At 50.6% G+C, this 1,230-nt stretch overlaps 1 protein-coding gene across 1 annotated transcript in view; it reads left to right on the top strand.

Annotated features, from left to right (window-relative positions):
• Positions 1-251: 251 nt before the first annotated feature.
• The window catches only part of ARPC2 (actin related protein 2/3 complex, subunit 2, 34kDa), a gene marked incomplete at its 5' end in the record, with an annotated part of 11,184 nt that continues 10,205 nt past the window's right edge, over positions 252-1,230 (top strand). The window contains one exon of the mRNA XM_010189386.1: positions 252-286. Within this exon, the coding sequence (XP_010187688.1) occupies positions 252-286 (35 nt within the window). The remainder of the gene's footprint in view (positions 287-1,230) is intronic.

Raw genomic sequence — 1,230 nt, 5'->3', positions numbered from 1 at the left:
ATAACCTCTGCTGGCTTCAAGACCTATTTTATGTCATGTGGAATAAAACTGGTGCTTATAGGAATGGGGAGAAGTCTTAAGATCTCTTGCTGAAGGTTATCTGCTAGTAGTTGAACAGCAGGAGATAGAAGGATTTTCAGGTAGAGTTGCTTGTGAGAAATACGATATTGGACATTAATCCTGTTTCCTTCACAGCTTGGAGGCTGCTGCTTGAGTTCTCATTTACCTCAGTTGTTTTGTTTGCTTTTTAGGAATAAACCAGAGGCAGTAGAAGTAACATTTGCAGGTAAGCTCCACAGCTCTCTTGACCTCTCTGAAAAAAGGGCTGGTCCAAACAGTCTGCCCACAGTTATGCCTGGTGTGCCCAAATTCACCCAGCACTGCTGTGAGAGGAGGAGAGCCATGCAGGAGCAGGCGGTGTGGATACCCTGCAGTGTCCCCAGAGCTGGGGCTTTGTCGGCTGCCTCACTATTTTCCCTGTCCATCCCCCTTCCCTGAGTCTTTCCCCATAGCTGCGAGTTCACTGGTGGCAGCGCTTTGTGTGCATGCTACGTAGCTCTCTGACCTCATCTGTTCTCCAGCCCGGCCCTTGATGCTCCTTGTTATTGGGTCTTTAGCACCATCTGGTTTGGGTTGCTAGAAAGCTGGCTCGAGGTGACAGGCAAGATGAATTCATCGCCTGAAGTTCGCTCTCCAGAATGAGGAGTGTCAAGGACGTTCAAGTGTTCATTCAGCAGCTGCTTTATTTTGTTTGCTGCTGTTATCAAGAGTCTGTGTAAGCTGCAGAGCTCCACGGGGAAGTGGAGCTTGCTAGGTAGCTGGAGGGTTGCCTTTCCCTGCCTCCTGCCCTCCTTGCCCACTCTGCAGTGAAGTGGAAGTTGTCTCAGCAGGCAGCGGCTGAGCTGCCTTTGCTGGCAGAGATGTTTTCTCCTCCAGGCTGCAGCTCTGGCCTGGTGGGCATGTCAGTCACTGTCTGTGCTGGCCCTCCAGAACGCTCCCGTCTCTGCGTGTTTGTATCCTTGTGCACTGAGCACAAGCCGATTTGCCCCGAATGCTAAATGACACTAGATTAAAGCTTTCTGTGATGGGCAGGTGTCAAAACTGCTTCAGCCCTTTGAATGAGAACAGATCTCCCTACGTGACGTTACCACTTTTCTTAATTACGTGTTTCTCTCTTGGTGGATGCGTGAGGGCTGGAGCAGGGGGACTGGCGTTGTACTGTGCAGTTCC

This window comes from Mesitornis unicolor, unplaced genomic scaffold (assembly GCF_000695765.1).
Source record: "Mesitornis unicolor isolate BGI_N332 unplaced genomic scaffold, ASM69576v1 scaffold43097, whole genome shotgun sequence".
NCBI lineage: Eukaryota > Metazoa > Chordata > Aves > Mesitornithiformes > Mesitornithidae > Mesitornis > Mesitornis unicolor.
Note: the sequence above shows the minus strand (reverse complement) of the source record. Positions and strands in the feature narration are given on the sequence as shown.